The 19,844-nt window shown below is 40.9% G+C and overlaps 3 protein-coding genes across 11 annotated transcripts in view; 1 reads left to right on the top strand and 2 right to left on the bottom strand.

Annotated features, from left to right (window-relative positions):
* Positions 1-402: 402 nt before the first annotated feature.
* Positions 403-7,598, top strand: LOC117561603 (tripartite motif-containing protein 35-like). Of its 8 annotated transcripts, none has more exons than XM_034239120.1 (6): positions 403-574; positions 2,830-3,105; positions 4,468-4,563; positions 4,684-4,920; positions 5,109-5,506; positions 6,583-7,598. In XM_034239120.1, the coding sequence occupies exons 2-5, from the start codon at positions 2,857-2,859 to the stop codon at positions 5,121-5,123; spliced, it is 597 nt and encodes a 198-aa protein (XP_034095011.1). In that variant the 5' UTR covers positions 403-574; positions 2,830-2,856; the 3' UTR covers positions 5,124-5,506; positions 6,583-7,598. The 8 variants fall into 8 exon arrangements, with proteins under 8 accessions (XP_034095011.1, XP_034095006.1, XP_034095009.1 ...); XM_034239115.1 differs by having other exon boundaries at positions 4,684-5,018; XM_034239118.1 differs by having other exon boundaries at positions 4,684-5,227; positions 5,346-5,506.
* Positions 7,599-8,789: 1,191 nt separating this feature from the next.
* Positions 8,790-15,525, bottom strand: LOC117561631 (long-chain fatty acid transport protein 1-like). 2 transcript variants are annotated; one of them, XM_034239161.1, is made up of 14 exons: positions 15,372-15,525; positions 15,116-15,293; positions 14,871-15,009; positions 14,491-14,746; positions 13,738-13,899; positions 13,087-13,156; positions 12,539-12,630; positions 11,437-11,546; positions 11,150-11,359; positions 10,941-11,067; positions 10,702-10,839; positions 9,496-9,660; positions 9,218-9,364; positions 8,790-9,126 (listed from the first exon to the last, which is right to left on the bottom strand). In XM_034239161.1, the coding sequence occupies exons 2-14, from the start codon at positions 15,283-15,285 to the stop codon at positions 8,969-8,971; spliced, it is 1,944 nt and encodes a 647-aa protein (XP_034095052.1). In that variant the 5' UTR covers positions 15,286-15,293; positions 15,372-15,525; the 3' UTR covers positions 8,790-8,968. The 2 variants fall into 2 exon arrangements, with proteins under 2 accessions (XP_034095052.1, XP_034095053.1); XM_034239162.1 differs by lacking the exon at positions 15,116-15,293.
* A 771-nt stretch (positions 15,526-16,296) lies between these two features.
* The window catches only part of LOC117561630 (adhesion G protein-coupled receptor E5), a 29,372-nt gene continuing 25,824 nt past the window's right edge, over positions 16,297-19,844 (bottom strand). The window contains exons 15-17 of the mRNA XM_034239160.1: positions 18,568-18,736; positions 18,310-18,411; positions 16,297-18,127 (exon numbers count right to left, since the gene is read on the bottom strand). Of these exons, the coding sequence (XP_034095051.1) occupies positions 18,086-18,127; positions 18,310-18,411; positions 18,568-18,736 (313 nt within the window). The 3' untranslated portion in view covers positions 16,297-18,085. The remainder of the gene's footprint in view (positions 18,128-18,309; positions 18,412-18,567; positions 18,737-19,844) is intronic.

Here is a 19,844-nt window from a genome sequence, read left to right as displayed (position 1 = left end):
CCACAGATTCCAGGGGTATAAGTATCACCACTGAGCGATCAAAACTCGCGGCAGGGAAGCAAACCCAGACATCACACAAAAAAACGGAAAATGAGTCTTACCGTTGCTGTTTTTCTGACTGCATTCTGACTGCATTCCACAGACTGGGAGCAGCTGAGCAGAAGGCCCGGTCTCCCATAGTACGGAGTTTAGTCCTGGGGGGTTTGAGGAAGTTGGAGTTGCTGGAGCGGGTGGTCCGCAAGGAGATATGGGGGGTGAGGAGTTCCTTGAGGTAGGGAGGGGCAGTTTCATGGACACACTGGTGGGTGAGGACGGAGACCTTGAATTCGATCCTCAGTTCCACGGGTAGCCAGTGTAGTGCTTTAAGGATGGGGGTGATGTGATCATATTTGCGCACCCTCATCAGGATCCTAGCAGCGCTGTTCTGAATGTATTGGAGCTTCTGGATGCTTTTGTTGGGGATCCCGATGAGGAGTGCATTGCAGTAGTCCAGCCTGGAGGAGACAAAGGCGTGGACCAGCTTTTCGGCGTCAGACAGAGTGAGTGTGGGGCGGAGTTTGGCGATGTTCCTGAGGTAATAAAAGGAGTTCTTGCACAGCTGTTTAATGTGGGCCTCAAAGGTCAGATGGGCGTCAATTTTAACACCCAGGTTGGTGACTATTGAGGAGAGGGTAATGTCCTGGCCGGAGAAGGTGATGGTGGTGATGGTGGATGACCGAACCTGGTGTGGGGTGCCAACTATAATGGCTTCGGTCTTGGAGCTGTTGAGTTTCAGGAAGTTTTGCTTCATCCACGCCTGTATCTCCTCCAGGCAGGCAGTGAGTGTGGGTGAAGGCAGGGCTGCAGAGGAGGTAGGGTTGATCCTGAGGTACAGTTGGGTGTCATCAGCGTAGCAATGAAATGATACTCCATGTCGGCTGATGATAGAGCCAAGGGGGAGCATGTAGAGTGTGAAGAGGGTGGGGCCGAGAACTGATCCTTGAGGGACACCACAAGCTATGTTCACAGATCTCAGTATACATGTGGGTACAATCCTTAACCCTCTAATGGACCCAACCAAAGTAAATCAACTTTGTTTGGGATTTTGTTTGTTACTTTAGCTTTTATCAACTTTTGTGTCAACTTGTTGAGATTATGAGAATGTACAAGGTGGTCGAGGTGTCCTTTTAGTAAAATATCAAACATTACAAATAAAAAATTAAGGATTGTTTCTGGAAATATTGTTAGCAATACCACGTTTTCCAGGTGTTGTTGCATTGTTTACAAATCTATGGGGCTTAGAAACTGAACTAAATCATTTACGTCAATTTCTCAAGTCATTGGAGCTCTCAGTGAGTTACAAACCAACATGTAGGGGACTCATTCTTATTCAGGAAATGTATTTGCAAGAGTATCCTTATCCAACTAAACTTCACTAGCTTATCCTTCACAAACAACCATATTGAGTTCAGAGGTTAGCAAGCTAAACTAAACTCGCCTTTGTTCAGTGAAAGTAGACGGAGCTCTGTTTAGCACTGCAAAGTGAACAGTGATTCTTTAACTGAACATACCATAAAGTAAACATGAACCTGAGTTACAGTTGCTGATTCAATCACCCTACCTCTCTCCCTTCCTCTCAAGTATAGAAAAAGTTGTACCAGATATATTTAACATATTTCGGTGTTAAAGGTCTTATATTATACTATTTTTAGGCATATATTATAGGACTCAGATATATAATAATATATAAAAAACATGTCTATGCTCAAAATACCAAACAGATCACCCATTCTAGCCATGCCTCATAACCCTCTATTTCAGCCCTGTTGAAGCTGATTCTGTTTTCTGACACTTTGTGAGTTCCCTGACACACAGGGGAAACATATTTATGTATAAAAGATATACAAAATTGCATTTTGCAGGACACCCTAAATTCTCAATATAGAAGTTAACAAACAGAACATTCAGTCAAGTTTCAGTGAAGTGTCTTGAGTTAAGTGCAGCCGTGGCTCCAACATTAAACAAATCATTTGAACTTCACCACAAACAGGACACAGGCTAATTGTGAGCTTCCTGGGAGGAAGCCATCCAAAAAAGGCCTGGTTCTAAAAAACACAATGTCCCCATGGGAGGCCAGCATACGTCTACAGAGTGCTAGCAAACTTGTCAACAAGATATCAACGGTGCATATGTTGACATACGTAGGGTCATATGCGTCTAACAATGTACTGTACTCGCTGAGTTGTTGAACATTAGGAATAAACATATTATATGTCATACAGTTCAAAAGAGAGCATGTGATGTCACTGAAATATGACTGACCTGTCAAATACATGCTCTCTGGATCTGAGCAGCTCAAATTGTCAAAGGCCAGTGAAACTGTATCCATGTGACATAACTCAGGCCTGGCATACAGTGTGTAAGAAAGTACAAAATAAAAAGAGGAAACTCTCACATTACAAGAATATTATAAAATGTATTTAGTGCAAAATCACACATTATTTTTGCTTCTTCTTAATATGCCATGAAATAAAGCAGTGCTACACCCTTGTCTCGTGGAATATAGTAATTAAAGTATCATGCGATGGCACAGGAATGAATTCTGCCTTGGGATGTGAGAATGCATAAATCAGTGCAGGTCATGAAAGTCAGAATGACATGCAGAGTGTATGACTGCGTCTGGTGAAGACACGCTGGCCAAGCTTCAAGTTTGAGAAGCGGCGTGTAAGCAGATCTACTTTATGTAACCTAAGAATGAATTAGGACTCATGTATGGATGCACACATGCAACACAGATGCCAAAACAAGAACACACCACTCCTCCCTCTTTTTTTGTCCTCTCTCTTAAAGTCTGAGTCAACTTGACTGGCCTCAAAGATGGAGACCACCAGCGGCCCCACCATGAGCTGCCAATCCTTCCTCCCTGTCTCCCTTCACCGAGCCGAGGCAGAAGACCTCGCCTCACCGCTCTACTCGTTTGACTCTCAGGAGCCATGTGAGGAACACGAAGAGAGCCTGACCATGTTCTGTTTGGATGACCTGGAGCCTTTATGTGAACACGGTGCAGCTGTGAGCCACGCAGGACACAGAGTTTACCTCCTGACTGAGGCTGCTACTGACTGCAAGGTGTCAGGCCAGCAACTCATTTTAACTGCCTTGAAGACATCAATGTTATAGCTGTAGTGGGTATTTCACCTCTTGTAAAAAGTATTTATAGCGTAAAAGGCCTCTTACCCCTCAAAACAAAGCAGATTCTTTATGTGACACAATCTCTCATGTTTATTTGTCGTGAGCTGCTTAACAAAAACATATTTCCCTCCTCAAATTTTTTCATTTATACCTGTGTAGAAGGCTAGTTTCAGTATTCATTATTTTTCTCAAGAAAAGATCAATTGGAATAGGCAAATAAGAATATGTATTTGTAGGGAAATATGTTTTTGAATCCCTCCTATCAATCTAATTATCTTTTGATTCTGAGGTTGGTATTGCAATTGCCATGAGGTAATCACCGAAGTGAAAGGCCTGAAATAGGTCTCTTTATTCCTCCACTGAAAGCAATAAAGTATCACGCTGAAGGATTGGATACACAGCAGCTGGCAGGAAATCGCTGGGGTCCTCGAGGACACTTCAGCAGGGCAGATGATTGCCGTTAAGAGTGCTTGAATTCTGGACTTCCAGTTAAGATCGCCCTGCTGCCACAAAGCCAGACAACACAGTGGTGCAAAGACGTCAAATAACAGCAGAGCTCTCGAAGGCACAGGCTCTTCTTAGATTGGAAATGTATCTTTTCCAAGATGAAGGGTGCCCCCTGTCTCGTACTTTTTCATCAACATGCTTCCTGTGACCTCTCAGCAAATGGATAGCAAGGAGGCAGTCAAGCATTTTTCCTTCTCTGTAAATATTTATTTTCCTGCCCAAACAGATGACGCCTGTTATTCCAAGATTAGTTTACACAGGCAGAATTTAGAGTGAGGTTTAGAGAGGCATCCAGCTGAAAGTGAAGCCGGTAATTGCTGTTGCTATCATTGTGTCTGAAATGAATGTTTGGGTCTCATTAGGCAATTTGAACCACACAGACACAAATACTCAACCTAAATCCCAGAGAGTGAATGTATTCTGTGAAATTCCTGTGAAGTCAGTGGTGTATATTCAGAAATGGCTGATTTATTCATACTGATGACCCAAAGAATAAGCAGCAATTTAACTAATCTTAACTACCTATTAGACAATTGGCAGTTTCAAACATAGAACAATAGTGTGATCACATTTTGTTTAAATATAAAATGTCCTTCACATCCAAATGAATGCAGCCTGATTACTTACCATGTTTTATTGAGATATCTCACACAGTAAAAATGTTTATTCTATAAGCTTAAGGTAAACATGTGTGCATCAATCTGCAAACTGAAGCTGTCATAGAAGTGAACTTTACTCAAATAAATAAGTAGTCATTGCGCTTAAGAACGTGTTTCTCCTTTCGACCACTAGGAGGAGTTGAAAACATCACTAAATGGACTGAAGAAGAGGAGGGTGCAATTTGAGAAAGTCACACAGAACTGTGAACATGCATCCAGACATAACCAGGTAGAGCTGCAACTAGAAAAACAATCAGAAAAGTTCCGGTGCTAAGTTTATGATTGGTTCACTGCTTTAGGGCCTCCTCTGTTTTCCTCACACATGTCTTTCCTTTTCCACTCTTCCCAGGCTGAGGCCGAACTCACAGAGGAGCACATGAAGAAGGAGTTTGAGAGCCTTCACCAGTTTTTGAGAGAGCAGGAAGCAGCCAGGCTGCTCGTCCTCAGGGAGGAACAGAAGGAGAAAAGGAGAGAGGCAGAAAAACAGGTAGACGAAATGAATCAGCTGATAACATCTCTGGAGGAGAAGGTACAACTGGTGGAAGAGGAGCTAGATGCAGGAGGAGAAGGGGCTGGATTTTTAAAGGTAACACAAATCATATGTTTCACAAAAAGTATATAAATGTCAGGTGTTTGTATTTTAAACAGTAACCTTGAACAGCAATACCAAGACACAATGAATAGGTATGTGACATTTCAGGGTATTTTTCACACACAATCACATACAAATGAAACGGTACAACTGTATTTTAATGTTTATTTATTGTACTGCAGTACCTGTACAGGTGACAGGGAACCACAGAAGGTTTGCAGACCTCTGATAGAAGTGACCAAACACCTGGGAAACCTCCAGTATGCTGAATGGGAGAAGATGAAACACATTGCCCCCTACAGTCAGTTTCCTTATATTTACAGTGTGTGTATGTGATTACTTCCTGCTCCCTTCTTCATTACCCTCTGACCCCCCTTTGTGTCTTCCTGCTCCTGTGACCCTTGACCCCAGGACAGCAGGCCTGTCTCTGAGGGTGTCTCCCGGGTTAAACAGTGTCCATATCACCCCTGGACCTTCACAGTGTCTGGATGTCCCAGCTGACCCAGACAGTTTCCACCCTCATTCCTGCATCATGGCGAGAGAGGGCTTTGACTCAGGAGTGCACTGTTGGGATATTAAGGTATTCAAATCCTGAGTCTGAGAATTATACTGTAACTATGAGTAATAATTATTGGGTAATAAGACCTCAGAAAATAGTATCAGTACACATGATTTATAGGTTGCTCTTTAATGGTAAAAGTACTATAGGTTCATATATTTTAGGTATATGCTATTTTGTTATTACATACTGTCACTGAAAGTAAAATTAGTGTTTGATATCCTATCTCATCTTTAACAGTAGGAGTGTCACTATTTACAGGTATTGACAATAACCTTAATATTTAAAAAGTGTAATATTGATAGCATGTTAATAATAAACACACTGTAATATCATGAAAATAATTCAGCTCCTCTTAAAACATTTAAATGTTCTATCTGGCCTCTCCCATAAAGCAAGCACACCAATAATATTGTTACGATAATAGTGCAATGAGAGTCTAATATCATTGCATTCCATACATTATGCCATTAAAATATTGTCAATATCCCATATGTTGATTTTATTACACAAATACTGATGGGGGTTTCAGCCTCAGGAATACAGCACACATAACTTCACCGTCCTTCACAACCTGCAACCTTTGTCTGTCAACGAATACATTTCAAAATCCTCCTCCTAACCCACAAAGCCAACAACCAAGCCCCCTCCTACCTCACTGACCTGCTCCACCCCCACACCCTTCCCACAGCCTTCTCTCATCAGAAGCCAACCTCCTGTCTATCCCCACACAAACCAAGCACCAAACCTGGGGGGACAGAGCATTCTCCACTGTGCCCCCCCCCCCCCCCACCCTCTGGAACTCACTCCCACAAAATAATCATAGACAGTACTACCCTCCCCACCTTCAAAACACCAGCCGAGACTCACCTTTATAGACTAGTTTTTTTTAAATCTGTGATTGATGCTGTGTCCTTGTGATAAATATGTATTTATTGCTTGATTTGAATTAGACTTTTTATCTTTTTTGTATCTCTGTAGACGCGCCTGATAAAGCGTTAAAATGAATTATTATTATTAAGATACATTTATCTCTGAGCTGCCAGGCTATGATATCCATCATGGTATTTAATCTTGTTCCTCATTGTTTTCAACAGGTTGGTGAGGTGACACCAACAGTTGGGCAGTCGGTGTGGCTGCTCACGCAGTGTCCAGAGGTGTCCAGCCTGTCCCGAGGCAGGACTCTGGTGTATCAGCCTGCGGGAAGGAGAGTACCTGGCTCTGACCGCTCCCACTCAGAAACTCAACCCACAACACCTCTCTAACCTGCGTGTGAGGCTGGACTGGGATGAAGGGACGCTTGCATTCTTGAACACTACTGAAACACATATTTTCACGTTTAAACATCGCTTTACTGAAAAGGTGTACCCATACTTTGAGAGTACATTGTTGTATGGGGACTTTTCAGTGTTGGCACAGAAAGTGAAGGTCAGCCTGGGGTCATATGATGTCCCTGAAGAGGACACTGCTATCCTTGAGGAGGATCAGGTGATAACAAATGACTCCTGGAAACAGGGAGACATTAACGCTCTTTCAACAAATAACAACGGCAAGAAGAGTGAACGTCTGAATGAAGACAAGAAATCCAAACCTCAGGGGGGCACCTTGAAGAACCATATCATTAAAACAAAACCCGCTGAGCAAAAGTCAAAAGATAACAAAACCAAAAAACAGAGCAGCAAACCCAGGTTCAATGTGACCTACCATGTGTCACTGAACAGAGCCCTAAACATCATCAACAATGAGTCTGACAGTCACAAACAAATCCAGATGAATCATGTTGATCATTTGGTTAATCATGCGTGTGTTAAATAACAAGAGCCCACAGCCATAATGAATTACAATAACATCATTACCATTCGTACTAAAGTTATTCTTGGTTTTAAGTTGTGCTAGAAGCTTGCCTCCAGGATTGTAAATTACACTCAGTGATTGGCGTGTTTTCAGACAGTCATGTTCCCTAGAGCAGTGGTTCCCAACCTGGGGGGCGCGCCCCACTTGGGCGGGCGCCAAATATCGCAGGAGGTGCGCCAGGCCTCAGATGATTTGAGGCCAAATATCATATTTAGACTTTTTTTTTTCTTTTTACATATAATTATATGTAAAAAAAAAAAAAAAAGTACTCAATACATGATTGTCACTAAAAGCCTTGTCTCTACATTACAATAAAATATAAAAAATAATTGATTAATTAATTTGAATAACAATTCAAGTTAGTAGCTAAAGGCATAAAAAGACAGAAATGTATAATTCTTTCTATAGAAATGTTTCTTCTGCCCGTAAAGTGTCCAAACCGGGCTTTTCTGGATAAGCGCATTTTTAAAACATAGTCATTGTCCATGCCAGTTTCAGTTGGATTATTTGTCACAGTTGCTCCAATCAGATCGGTCTCCTCCATTTTGTAGATTATTTACGACTTTTGAATCAACATAAACACATCGGCAAAATCCGGCTTACTTTGAGCATGTGTTTTAAACAGTTTAATCCCTTTGTGAATTGTTTCCACTTCCGCGCCGTCCTTTAATTTCTTCATACAGCGGGAATCCAAATGAATGAATCCTGAGTCCAATAACCATCAAAGTCACTCCAATAGTGCTCCTTAATTACTCTTTCATCCTCCTTTAACAAAATACTTCACATTCATCTAGTTTGTGACAGTAGTTGTAGCATTTTTGAGAGTTTTAAACTTTAATTACCGCTGTTGCTAGAGGGTGAATCCTGATGATGTTGGTGATCCCTTGACTTTTCATTAGAGCCGACAAGAGGTTGACATTTGTATTTTCTTTAAAATGTCCCAACTAGTGGATGTATTGCCATGCCATTTGGTACGTACAATCGTATATTTGTCAGAGGGAAATGTTATTCATTTGATGATTCCTGGACTCAGCATAAAGCCTCGTGTGGCCGATATTTCAATTTGTCCAGTATTTTGGTTTATTAACAAATACCTGCAAAATGAATACCTCTATGGTTCTCATCACTTGGACTCTGTGTTTGGTGCTTATAGCCAATGTTACTTCACTGTCAGCTGCTAGCATAGGTGTACTCTTAGTCTGGTTTTAAATACATTATGAGTTGATTATATTTCATGTTGTTTTATATTGTGTGAAAATATATATTTGCTGTGAGCTCATCAGTATGTTACCTTCTGGAACAACAGAAGATAAAAAATGAAGTTTTACAAATCTGAAAGTTGAATTTTTCCAGTCTTGTCACAGTTTTTTGGATGATATGTGTAAAACTCTTCATATTGTCTTCTGTTCAAATGTGATCCAAAAAACTGTATTAAATGTGTTGTTTTTCAAAATATGTGTTTTTATTTAATTGCAGAAAATAAAAAGCATCACAATCAGATATTTACTTTATTATTTACCATAGATATTTACAGACGTGTTTGTGTCTGTAAATAGGTCCCTATGTTTTCCTTCTCTCTATTTACACTTTAAAATATGAACATTATCTTCTTTAACAGCCTCTTCTGTCTCATAGACACGCCGTCCCCTCCATGATGGATTTATATAGTTCCTCAGTAACAGCCTCGTAGCACCCAGCCCGACTGTTCAGAAAATACATCTTCTCACTCTCGTCTTGTGGCTCGTAACCTTCCTTCTGCAGCCGTGTTTTCTGGATTTTAAAGGTACCTGAGGACAAAAATGAAAACGTAACTTCAGATGTGACTTTGTGAATGTGTGTGTTTGCGTGTGTTTGCGTGTGTTTGCATCAATGAATCACCTGTAGTGTCAACAGATGGCATAAGTCGCAGGAAGACGGGCCGTGCGTAGGGCGGCAGGGCTTTCTGTACAGCGATGAAGAATGCATCAAGGTCAAACTGGCCTCCTGTGTGTGCTATTGCTGCCATACCCGCCTTCCCCTCCACTCCTGCATGCAGACAGACAAGTGAGGTCATAAACAGGAGACTATAGGATGTAACTCCAGCATTAAGCCCTTAATCTTTAGTCTTGCATTCATGTGTGAATGTTTCTTCCCGTCCTGAGACTGTCTGGTCTCACCTGGTACAGCCGCTCCATAGATGGCTACAGCAGTGTGTCCCAGCAGGCGGCTGAGGACCCCCTCCACCTCTGTGGTGGAAACGTTCTCCCCTCGCCAACGAAATGTGTCGCCGCTGCGGTCCCTGAAATATATGTAGCCGTATTCATCCATCACCAGCATGTCACCTAAAGATAAGGGACAGAGAGACAGAAAACAAGGACAGCCAGAGAGAGGAAAACAGACAAGAGACAAACGTAAAAATAGTCATTATCCCTGTAGGGCATCACAGAGTATCAGACAAAGACAAGGTAAAGTCTGTATTGATGATGACTCATCAGTACAGGTTTGACTTTGATCTGATCGGATGATGATTCATTTGGCTCCACTGTGTTGTTTGCAAATGTGTCAGTTTTCTCATGATTACTTGTCGCATGCTTTCTAATGTCTCCTTAGGCCACAGTGTGTGTAACACCCTGAGTGTGTCTGTGGGTGTATGTAGTTCAGTTGTGTTTCTCTGAGGAAGAATCGTCATTTCAAGGGTTAAATAAAGTGGAGTGTATCTATTGATCATCATTTGTTGTGGCTTTGTGCAATGGGTTTCCAGTCCTCAATCACAGACAGTGAATCACTAACAATTACATTTATATTTAAAGTCTCCAATCCAGCTGTGTAATACTGTAAGTGTTCAGACTGTGGGAGGAAACACGTATGAACCCAGACAGTCCATCATCATTAAAGCCCAGTCAAGCTTTCCGAACAGACATGGGCTGATATGGAACAATGACCAGTAAACGTTTGGGCTTTTTAAACTGGATGCAGGTTTTTCTTGCTGCACACCAATATTCTCCCAAACTGTAGGTGGGCAACATATCGAGAACTCATGTTTGGTTTTGTTGAAGAGTTTAATTTAGAAAATGATAATCTAAGAAGAGGAGCGACTGTGTTTCGATTTTACCTGCTGTGACAGAACAGAAAGAGGACATGAAACGAGGGCTATATTTGTGTAAGATAGGTGTTCGTATAGCCTCACTTCCTGCCACACTTCTTATATTTCTCAATTTTCTTCCATCTGCATTCACTTAGTTAGAAAGTGCAAAAAGGACCCCCATAAAGGGTTGCGCTTGATGGTTTTACATCACCTTGTGACCACTTGGGACCCTCGCAGATGTGTAAAGCATAAGTCAAGCTTTGATCTGACTGTGTTCTAAAGAGACAATGAAACATACCTGAGACATAAGCAGAATCCCCCATCTTGAAGACATTGTGAGCTATTTTCTTATTGGTGGACTCCTCATCCACATAGCCGTCAAACCTCCGGAGAGGATCAGTGTCGGTGATCCGTCCTACTAACATGCCCAGCTCACCTGCAGAAAACAGAGACATGGGAGAGGAAATAAAACATTTTGAAACATGTGTGGCTTTGTGTCTGCAACTAAGCTGTGTGTAAGTGTGTGTGTGTTCTTACCAGGCAGACATGGAATACAGAGTCCTTGTGAATCCCTGAGCAGCTCTCCGCTCACCTCCTGCATCCTGACCAGCCTGATGGGGTAAAAGCTCGGGAGGATGCGACTGTTGAAGCCGCACGCCCCCACCTGAACATGAAGGACATGACGTGAGACAGGATGCAGTTTGGAAAATCCTACACTCTACCTTTAAGACGTCCAAAACACACACCTGTCCATCTATGTTCAGGAGGCTGCAGTTGCACTCTGTGGCGCCGTAAAATTCCCCAACTCGCCTGATTCTGAATCTCTTGACAAACTCCTCCCACACAGTAGGACGGAGGCCATTACCGATGGCAACACGCACCCGGTGATGTGCCTCTGATGAACGGACCGGTTGGGCCAACAGGTAACGACAAATCTCGCCTATGTATTGAATTACCTTGACAAAAAATAGATTTTTTTAATAAGTTGGACAGTCTTTGTTGATCATTTATCTTGTTGGCAGTGTGTACTCACAGTGCAGTTGTGTTTGACACAGTCCTCCCAGAAGCGACTGGCTGAGAACTTTCTTCTGACTACAACAGTCAAACCAAAAAGCAAACACTGGCCGACACCCATGATGGTACCTGTATTTCCCATAAACACATTAAGTGAAATGCACACAAAAAGTAGGAAAATATGATGATTATGGTCAACTAAGGCCCAAATCAGACAGAACGCATTTGAAAGATGGGGTCAAATCTTATTTAATTGATTTTGATGAGAGAGAAACGCCTTGCTCGGTTATTTTCCTGTGCTGAGCGTTTAGCATTTGCAGTAGCACCCTGGACGCCTCGAGTTAAAAAACCTTCATTGAGCGGGTAAAAATGCAAAATGTTGTTGGCGTCCCATTGTCCAATCAGGACCATGGGAAGTAGGCATTCTGTTGTGGCGATGACAACAAGTGTTTTTTGTTAATCCAACATTAGCACATTTTCAATGTAGCCACTGTAAGCTGCAAGACATATTGAACAAGTTGTAGCCTCACCTAATTTCTAACATACAGGCTATTTGTTTAGCTAAACGACTAACTAACATTCTTTTCACCCCGTGTTGGTGAAAGAGGATTTTGCAGAGACTAAAAACGAACAGCTGATTCGGTGGTTGCCATCAAAACGCGCTCTGTCTAATCGACACCTACACTTGATCAATATGTTACAATGGATCTTAGTCAATAAAAAGCAAAATAAATTACAATAGGTTTTGTATTTTTTTGTTATGATGATGCAACAGGGACATAAGGATACAGTACAATAACTTGAATACCAGCTAGTGTTAGGGTTTATTCAAACAAGAAGAATGATAGCAGATTATTTGCTGTTATTTGTGACAGGTGTGGTAATGTTTCACTAATGAGAGTATAACATACTCTGAACTGTAATTAAACATGATTATCACCAGCAGAGAAGCATTATGGTACAAATGGGTTGATGTTATACTTTGACAGTGAAATACATCAGGGATGATGACAGGCTTTTTTTTGTAAGGGTTCATCTAAAACACTTTTTTGATAACGCATTTTAAAGAAACACAATGTGTATAATATGAGGAGCATACTGGCTGAGAGAGTGAGGCCTACCTGCAGAGTGATACAGGGGAAGGCAGTTGTAGATGACATCATCATCACGTAAGCCAAATGAGTGAAAACCAAAGGCAGCGATGCGAAAATACCTGAAGAGAATGATGGAATAAACTGACTGACGAACATCTTCACCAAACCGATCCTTATGGTCCTGATTTTAATTCAAACACTTAAATATTGTATATCTGAATGTATTATTACATTAAGCTTTCCTATAGTTTCCAAATAGACAATAATAAATGAGATTCTTGGTTGTAAAACCAGTCATAAGATGCTTTATTGTCTTTGGTGAATTTATGATAGATAAATATAAAATATAATTATATCATATCAAATTCAAAATTATAAGAATCAAAGAAAAATAGTGCAATGATTGTGAGCCAATCATGAGTTGAAGCAATTTGGCCCAGTTGTCCTGTAGGGTTTCCTAAAGCTTGCTAATGCAAGTGTTATTAAAAAATGTGCTTTAGAGATTTGTTTCATTTTCGTTCCCTTCATAAACATAAATGCATCATCCGTTGAGATGAGATCACAGATAAACTCACCGACTGTGCACCACCACAGCAGCCTTAGGCATTCCTGTTGTACCAGAAGTGTAGATGTAAAAAAGTTTGTCTGCATGAAGAGTTAGAAAACATAGGGGAAACAAATTAAGTTTCGCAAAGCTGAATTGTTTTAGGGAATGTTCCAAAGAAACAGTCTTTTGTCTATTTGCCAATGTTTGACGTGTGTGGTATGCATCCCAGAATTCCCCATCATTCCTTAACATGTTGTCTCTCCTTCCAGATCCTGTGTATGTCTGACAAGCAAAGACTTGAAGAGTATGCACCTAGGAATGTCATGTGATGGCAAAGGTAATAACAGTACAGATCATCAAATTAATAAAAGGTGAATACCCAGATATATCACATAATATTCAAAATTAAGTGAGGAAGGAGGTTTACATATACTATACCATATAAAAAACACCTTTAAATGCATTTAATTGTTGTGTGACATTCAGTATCTCTATGATGTGAGTTGGTGGGTCTGTTTTAGAGCACACTCCTATCTGGCAGGGAGCATATCACCCGTAGCAGGCAAAGACTTGCTGAAGAAAAGTAGGTGTTGCGATCAAATCATTTGTAACATAAGTAAATGATATGGCAACAGTCATACCAGAAACCTCCATGCACAAACACTCAGCAGAGCCTCACCGTTGAAGTCCTTCCTGAGTGTGTAGCGGGGCGGGTGTTTGGGAAAACCCTCCAGCAGGGCATCCAGGCTCTGAGCGCCGCACAGCTCCTCTTCATCGACCTGCTCACCACTGCTGAACAAAACCATGTGGGGCTGCAGAGACCCCCGTACCTCCAACACCGCTTGGAGACAATACAAAGTCACATGTTACAAATGTGTCTGAAGAGGATCAGCCGGACAATATCTATCCAGCTGAAAACTACGTTAAGAAAGGATTTAAGAGAGGCATTCTAGTAACTGTTATGGCATGTCCATAAACAGTTTTTGTTGTGTGCATTTATTTTGGATTTGGTCAAGTGTTGAGATTTTCCGGCAACACTGAAGATATTGATCTTGAGCTTTTTTTTGCTTTGGATGAATGTGTTGTTTTGTCTCCTGGAAAATAATGCACAGAAAAAAAACTCAACAAGTGTAATCTTGTTGTAACAGACAAGTTCCTTATCCATTAGGCCTAGGGTAAATTCACAGGAAGACCATGATGTATTGCCTTTAGCAACGATTTGAAATAATACTTCATTTCAATCAAACGTTGAGTATTTTAAAATGAGTGCAATAAACAGTGTGTTCCTTTTTTAAATATAGAACTTATTTATTTATATAGTTGTATTCATGTGGCCTGATGTCTTTTAGAGAGATATATCAATGTCACTTGGACTGGATTTGTTTGTAAATGCACTTTATTATAGGAAATAAAACACCATAAAAAGCTATACCTTCTCTCATCTCTGTCCCGAATACCATTGCCCGAGCACCAGACACGCCAACACAGTGCAGCAGCGAGTGCAGTCGGAGGTTGTGGTTTATGAGAGCGGCCTCTACGCCGACCATAGCCAGACCCAACCATAGAGCCACCACTGAAGGCTGGCTCTCCATGTACAGGGCTACCACGTCTCCCTCGGCCCACCCCTGAGCCAGGGCCCAGTGAGCCACAGCATGGCACCGCTCCTGCAGGTCCCTGAAACTCCAAACCTGGAATAAAGAAATATGGAAATGCAGTAACAGTCTGTGATTCTATTTGACGTTTAATGATTCTCAGTGAAAATGCTGATGCTGTTAAAGCTGCATTTATATGTAATCTGCGCTTATTCCTCACCTCTCCTGTAGCCTCATAGATCAAAGCAGGTTTGTCTGGGTGCTGTGTAACCATCCGTGCAAAAAGGGCAGGGATGGTGCTTCTATTTCGCAGATTACGGTACATGGAAAACCTTACTCGCAGTATCACAACCAGACACCTTTTAAATAATGAAGAAAAGAAAAGGGAGGAATAAAAGGAAGTTAGAAATAGCAATTAAGTTGGGGAAGATAAGTAACACGTGCATTTTCACTCAAACTCCTTACATTAGGTCTCTTTTGATGGTGCATATAGCTATATATATGAACTTCCAGGAGCCCCTCCAGACAAAGCACAGCCCCAGCCCTGCCAACAGGCTGCACAGCCAGGGGAGGGAGAGCAGTCTGACATCCCAAAACACACTGAGACACGCTGTTACACCACTCAGCAGATGCATGGTGCTACCTGTGCGCATGTAAACAGTGACATAATTCACAAAAACAATCACGATAGAATTCAAGTTTGAGAGAGAGCAAGGCTTACCTGTTTAATCCTGCTGCACTAAGAAATCAGTAGCAAAACGCTCCTTCATATGTCCAAATGTGTCAGTAAACTTAACTTTTTCCCCACAAGAGTTGTCAGAAGTAGTCTGCAATAGTCGAGGTGACGAGGCGCACTGGAGCTGACAGCAGAGCATGTTACAACTCATAAACCGCTGCGTCACTGCTCGCCTCGTTGCTCCCTGCGGTGTGAATCATCCCCCCGAAGATAACAACATGTCACGGAGACTCTGATTTATTCAATTGTAAATGTCTCATTTAATAGGAAAAACATCAAGTGATCGCTTTACTGATAGATTGACACATATCGAAAATATCTGTGGTGAACGCATTGACCGAATAGGCTACAAGTAAATGAACTGCATTACAAACAGTATTGTCAACAAGTGTAAGTTGAAGCCCGGAAAATGGCAGCAGTTAATTGTTGGATAATAAACGGCACAAGCTGAATTTTAAGGCAGTTTGTTTGCTAATTGAAACTTGTTAATTAGCTAGCTAAGTAGGTTAAATTCGCGTTTTTACATGTCCTCTTGAACTTTATTTCTTATAACATAGCATAATGTTGGATAAATACAAAAAGCACAAATAGGGCTACCTCAGATTTGTTGGAAGAAAATTACGCACTTTCCCAATGAAAGGTATATAATAATATCTAATCTATAATAGCTAACTATCAAGGGATGGTCGGTCCTGTGTGTAATGCGTCAGTTTGCTCACGTTATGACTTGTGCTACATTTATCATAAACGCAATGTAAGCAATTGCACAACCTATTGGCACATTTGAAGTTTTAATTCTGAAGTATTAAAATGTCAAATATCAAGAAACATACATCCATTAATCTATCTCTATCAATCAATCAATCAATATCTGCTTGGGAATGTCATCACATCATTACAAACCACACACTCACAGATGAAATCGAAGCTTTAATAAAAATGTGTGCATATTCTAAAGAACAGTACCAAAATACATACACAATTACAAAATAGAAAAATAAGTTCTTATAGGCCTACCTTTAAAAAAGAGCATCTATTCTTACAATAAGCTTCTTACATTCACAAAATAATGTTGCATAACGCACATAGCTTTTTCACATACAAATACATTTTGCAATGAATGAATTAAAGGTAACGATGGTCACAAAAAATTGCAGCCATACCAGAACAGTTTAGTTGTTAAAACCAACATAAGAGTAGTCTTAATCAGGCTCATGGCGATTTTAAAAAAAAGGTACAGGACACACCAATCACATACAAAGAATTACCATTTTGTCTTTTTTTTCTGCAGATCAATGTCTCTGATCAATTTCTATAAAGTAGAAGATATATAATTGGTTGCTTTATACAGCAAGTAACTGGTTTTTTTTTAAAACGTAAACTGTTCTGGTAGATGAAGCTGCTTCTCAAGTCTTTTGATTATCACATGCACCATTTAAGTGAGGATGTGCTTGACTATCATTTTGATAACAGAAAAGTGCAATAACATAAAGAAACACAGGTCTGTACATCTCCCATCAATATACCTTATTTAAATAGTCAAAGTTCTCATTTCAGGGATGTGATTCTTAAATTCACTAACAATGTGTGGACACATACTCTATCAGCTATAATAAGAAAACATGATAACAAAATGGAATTTAACTCCATTTAAACACTTTGATTGCAGGAAGTTGCTGGCTTATGGGAATGGGTGGGTCTGTTTTCATGTATTTCCAGAGTGACTATTTTTGGCTGTATTTGTTTTTCTTGTTTGCTAATTGAAACATATTTCTATATCTTCACATAAACTAGTGAGAAAGACATAGCTTTATGGCAAATCAATAAAGATTATTTTTTTAAAGCCACAAGTGAATAAAAATCACTTATTTTGTATAAGAAAGATCAACAAACTACAAACATAAAATCCTTGCAGAAGCCCACGTAGGATTTTCAGGAACATGACGGGACCATCAGAGGCACTTGGGACATGTGCATCATAAATCAGTTGTTTCTCTGCCACTACTTTATATGGAAACAAATAAGTAATGGAACATTTCCTTGAACAAAAGGCACACCCACCCTTCTTTTACCAAAAGCATTTATACAATTCTGCGCAAACTGATTGCTCATGCTTTGAACATAAAGAGCTTAACTCATATGTTCTTGTTGCCTACATATTGTAGACGTATTTCTCTGCGCTTGAAAATAAATACTCTGTCAATGTACAGTTTTTATGTTTTACTTTGAATCCTTCCAAAGTCAATACAGCTTATAGTATGATTGTGATATGTGTTGGATAAACATATAGGATACTTGAACATCTTTTAGTAAGCAGTTCCCAAATAAACAGGGACGTTTTTGCCTGCTGTGACAACAATGGGATACAACTTTGGCCCATAATGCAGTTGACTGGCAAAGTGTGCTAATCATGTTTTTGGATCCAAGTTTATGGTTTTTGAGATGTAAAATATGTGGTCCCTTTAACTTCCTTAGGGTCTAAAAGGCCTGCGATTTAACTCAGATTCCACCCAGATGTATCATGCAACCAGTGGGAGGGCCCCTGATTAGTTATATCTATAAAAGTAATTGGTGCCATTTGACCTTATAGTAATTAAATAATGACTGGATTTTTGTTTGAATTGATGCAAACCTAAAATCAGAGCTAGCTCATATAGAGTAAAGGTGTATCTATGAGTTACATTCAAAGATAGAGCACTTCATATTTGGGATTCTCCGGTGTGCTGCCCACTTCGCAAAGCCTATAAGAACACAAATGGTACAAGTTTAAAAACAATGCAGAGAAGCAATACCACAATGTAAACATACTCCATAACAACTTAATGTTACAAATAAATGAAAAATAAATACTCCAAATTGCACTCTAAAGCAGTAGTGTACGTAACTTAGAAGGCGTTAAGAAGTGAGGTCGCTTAATACTTACTTGTGACTGACTACTGGAGGGATTGGTACTGGTGAAGTCTGAGTATCTCTTCTTCTGTGGTGTGCAGATACAGGAAAGGAAATGGGCGTACTCCTCTCTCACCTGCAGAGGGCAGCAGAACATCAGAAAAACATTCACAGCTCAAAATGATTCCATCTTAATTTTAACACTTTCTCTTGTAGTTCATTTATTTATTGTGTAACTATTTATGTTATTTCCCAGGTACACACTCACAAACCCACAGTTGCCGTTTCCTACCTGTTTAGACAGTAGGCAGTGCATGAAGAACACCAGCGCTCCCTGCAGGCTGTTGAGGATAGTGAAGATGTATGCCACCACTGTGTTGTCCTCTTGAAACAGGAAGGCCCCAAACACCCACATAAGACCCAGAATGCACATCTGGGCAATAGCTGTCACTGTGAAAGCTCTGTAGGGAGATCAGAGATAGAGATAGAGAATGAGAGGAAAGATTAACAGATTAACACAGTGATGACTCAGAGGCTACTGCAGTGTCTGGAAAACCCCCTTACAGTACAAGTATTAGGAAAGGGAGGATGGTATTGAGCAAAGCAGCTGTTAACTGTCTACTAAGAGCAGATTGAATAATAGAAACTAAAGGCCACTGATGAACATGTTTTTTGGTGATTATCTTAAATCTTAAAGAAAATGAAGGAAAGAATGAAGGAATAAAAGAAGAAAGGATGGAATAGAAAAAGGGAGTAAGAAAGGAAGGTAAAGAGAAAGGAAGGAAGGAAATAGGCAGGAGGGGGGCGTAGGGAAAGAAGGTAAGGAGGAAGGAAGGGAAATAAAAAGGTTTAGACAAGAAAGGAACTATTAATAAGTAGCAAGTCTAATTTACACCAGGATATGACTATATTAAAGGGCCCATGTCATGGCCATTTCTAATTCCATTGTTGAGGTCTACTAGAATAGATTTATATTGTGCAATTTTCCAAAATCACATTGGTTTCTCATACAGCATCTCTGTATAGTATGTGTATTCACTCTCTGTCCTAAACGGCTTGTTAGAGCTCCTGCCCCCCCCCCCCCCTCCCTATGAGCCCAGTGTGCTCTGATTGGTTAGCTCGCCCACTCTGTTCTGATAAGTCCACCACCGTTACAGCGGAACATCAGTGATTATGTGTTACAATGGCGTTTGTTAGCAACCAGAAAATGACACCAGTAATGACAAACAGGTGAGAATGCTGCGTGGGGTGTGGGTGCCGTGTTGGCGGGACGTTGCGCGGCTCGCTGCTGCGAGGAGTGCTGCTGCGAGGAGCGGAGAGTGTGAGCTGGGTTCATTTCCTGCTAGCTGCATGGGGTCTGCGAGACAGCGAGACATCGCGAAGGGACGCGGGAAGGCGGGGTTGCTGAGGGGGCTGCAGCACCCCCATCTGCGAGGCTCCACTAGCACCCCCAAACGCGGCACACCTACAGTGTAAGCGCGCCACAGTTTCACCGCCACGAGGCTCCACTAGCACCCACCCCAGCGCATCACTGTTTCGCCATTGAGAGAGTGTGTGTGTGTGTGTGTG

The sequence above is a fragment of the Gymnodraco acuticeps genome, unplaced genomic scaffold (genome assembly GCF_902827175.1).
Source record: "Gymnodraco acuticeps unplaced genomic scaffold, fGymAcu1.1, whole genome shotgun sequence".
Classification (NCBI taxonomy): Eukaryota; Metazoa; Chordata; class Actinopteri; order Perciformes; family Bathydraconidae; genus Gymnodraco; species Gymnodraco acuticeps.
The sequence above is the reverse complement of the archived record's forward strand: the minus strand, read 5'-3'. Positions and strand labels throughout refer to the sequence as shown.